The sequence below is a fragment of the Monopterus albus genome, unplaced genomic scaffold (assembly GCF_001952655.1).
Source record: "Monopterus albus unplaced genomic scaffold, M_albus_1.0 scaffold107.1, whole genome shotgun sequence".
In the NCBI taxonomy this organism is placed as follows: Eukaryota; Metazoa; Chordata; class Actinopteri; order Synbranchiformes; family Synbranchidae; genus Monopterus; species Monopterus albus.
In genome coordinates this window covers 502439-504995 of record NW_018127987.1, presented here as the reverse complement: position 1 = coordinate 504995, position 2557 = coordinate 502439, and the positions used below count along the sequence as shown (strand labels likewise).

Genomic DNA, 2557 nt, shown 5'->3' with positions numbered 1-2557 from the left:
GTCTACCTCAGTGGATCACAGGAACCAAAGTGAAGGCTCTTTGACTTCTTGGCATAGTCGTGCTTACTCACAGGTGGATGCTCATTGAGTATTATGGTCTGTCTCCAGTGGACTTGAGCTCCCCTGGAGACCATGTGACTAGAATTTTTTCATTCTTGTCTTTTTTAGGAGTTGTATATTATGGGATGTATGCAGCTACTGCTAGAGTATTATGGTCTGTCAAGGAGAGCAGGGAGGGGGTGTCACCATGACAGCGGGGTTGCTAAGGGGGCTGGGACGACTAGTGGAAAGGGGAAGGAGTGTGCATGCAATGAGCCTGCTGCATGCATGTCTAGTAGTGCACGAGCGTGCGTGCGTGCGCGTGTGCACGACGGAGGGGGTGGGGGCAAGTTGAGTATTATGGTCTGTCCGTTGCGAGGTAACTATGCAGAGTCTTGTGTGAGTGTGGGAGGGGGGATTATTATGGGATGTCTGCCCCCTTTGTGTGTTTGTGAGGATGTTAGCTAAGCTCTGCCTGTAAGGTTGGGAGAGAGAGAGAAAAGGAGGACGGAGCAACGTGTTTTGGGTCATTGACGGCTCATTATTTTAAATTTCACTGATCGTTGGTTCATCGGGTCTAAATGAATGAACACTAAATGACAACAGCTGGCGGACAAACAGCCTGACTTGTATTAATTCTTGCACCGAGAGAGAGAGAGAGAGAGAGAGCACACCTCGACCCGGGACTACACACACACATACACACACACACTACAGTAAGTTTCCAATGTGTGAAGGTAGGGGCTCAACACCTAAACTTTTTTTTGACGTATTAACTCGACAGTGCGTATTTGCCGCTCATACTTGAAATAACGACGGATACCACTTAACTTCATTTACTCGTGTGTAGAAAAATACCTGCAAATCAACAACAGATAATGTCAGTGCCTAGACAGTCAGTTATCAACTTGTTTGAGTACGCAGGTGGTCAAATAGATGCTATGTAAATAAGAAGAAATGAGTAAGGATTAGCTACTAACCAGTGCCATTTATTATTATTTATTTATTCTTTCAGCACCCACCACCCCTCCCTTCCTGGACACCCCCGGTCCATTCTCCAGCGGTCCCACGTCATTTTCCCTCCTCCCTCGCCGACTGAGTAGCAAGGTTTAGAGGGATTAATTCGACCAGCTAGAAATAAAATTAAAACGCCGGGAAAATGTCGGGGAGCGAGGATGAGAGGGAAGACTTTGGAGCCACGGACGAGCACTCACTTCTTCACGGTAAGCTCGCTTTTTCCTGCTCTGAAAAGGTCCATCTCTATGTGTGACTTGAGCTCGCCTTCACCGCGAAGCTAACGTTAGCTTAAGCTAGCCAGGACTAGTCGGCTCGGGCCGTCCGTCACTCGCCATGATAGATTAGTTAGCTAACTTGGCAAGCGAGTGTTTATAGTTGTCTTCTTTGTTTCTAATCCCCCCTATTCTGTAAACCTCATGCGTGCTTTCTTGAGTGCGGGCGTGAACTGTCAAAGTTTTAAAGACAAGTTTGAACCTGTGTTGTTGTTGGCATTCACGGTATGTGTGTGTGCGTGCGTGCACGAACATCTGCCAAGTCGTGCCAGTACGCTGTCCCCTTTTCTCTCTGGCCTGCAGCAGTACTCCTGTCCGTGTGTGCACAGTACCTTCTCTTACTAATGAAAGAATGTCATCGGCAGATGAGGACGAGCCGGAGGATGCTGTGTCTGACGTAGACGAGGTACCCAAGTCTAAGAAGAAGAAGAAAGCCAAGAAAAGCAGCAGAGAGAGCAGGAGCAGCAAGAGGCAGAGATCCATCAGAGAGGTTTGTAGTCCTGTTTAGCACTCCAAACAAACTGCTAAGGCTGTGTTCAAGGGAACCACATCTTTTTGGACTGTCAGATTTGATACTTGACATGCTCCTGCAACTTTCAGCCCAGTATAGGGGTGACAGCAACAGCTGTGGGAGAGAAATATAGCAAATATTGATGTATTTCCTGTGTAATAGTTCACTTTAAAATAATTGAATGAGCCCTTGGGCTCCAGTTAGTCACTAGACATGCACAAAACATCACAGAGTAGTGGATGTTTTTGCAGCCAAGTCAACATCCTAGTCATGTTTTGTACATAAATTCGGATTGCTTTGGGTTTAGGATGTCATAAATGTAAATTTTATATATTTGGGTTTCCTACTATTGATCAAAACAAGCAGTGAGAAACCCCAAGATATTAAATTTACAATAATGTAAAACAAACAAAAATCACTGAATCCTCACATACGATAATCATGAGCCTAAAGATGTGTAGTAATTTTGCTTGAAAAATCATTAGAAAGATTATCTGATGTTTCTGATTAATTTCCTGTCCATTAATTGATTGTTTCAGTTCCACCATGCACTGACCAATGCAACTCTGTGCATGACAGGGCACAGCTTTTTTTGCTGACTTCCAAAGCTGAATAGAGTGGCATATCCATTACTAGAAGTAACACAAAAAAGCATTATTTATATGACGTATAAAAAAAGTATATTAGCACTGGTGTCTTGATGTAATTAGCAGAGCGG

The 2557-nt window shown here is 44.5% G+C and overlaps 1 protein-coding gene across 4 annotated transcripts in view; it reads left to right on the top strand.

The window, feature by feature from the left end:
- Positions 1-492: 492 nt before the first annotated feature.
- The window catches only part of chd4b (chromodomain helicase DNA binding protein 4b), a 23864-nt gene continuing 21799 nt past the window's right edge, over positions 493-2557 (top strand). For 2 of the 4 annotated variants that reach the window (XM_020610852.1, XM_020610849.1), the window contains exons 1-3: positions 493-755; positions 1055-1262; positions 1694-1818. In XM_020610852.1, the coding sequence (XP_020466508.1) occupies positions 1199-1262; positions 1694-1818 (189 nt within the window). In that variant the 5' untranslated portion in view covers positions 493-755; positions 1055-1198. Of the gene's footprint in view, positions 777-847; positions 920-1054; positions 1263-1693; positions 1819-2557 lie in introns of those variants that run through there. The other 2 variants (XM_020610850.1, XM_020610851.1) reach the window with 2 other exon arrangements.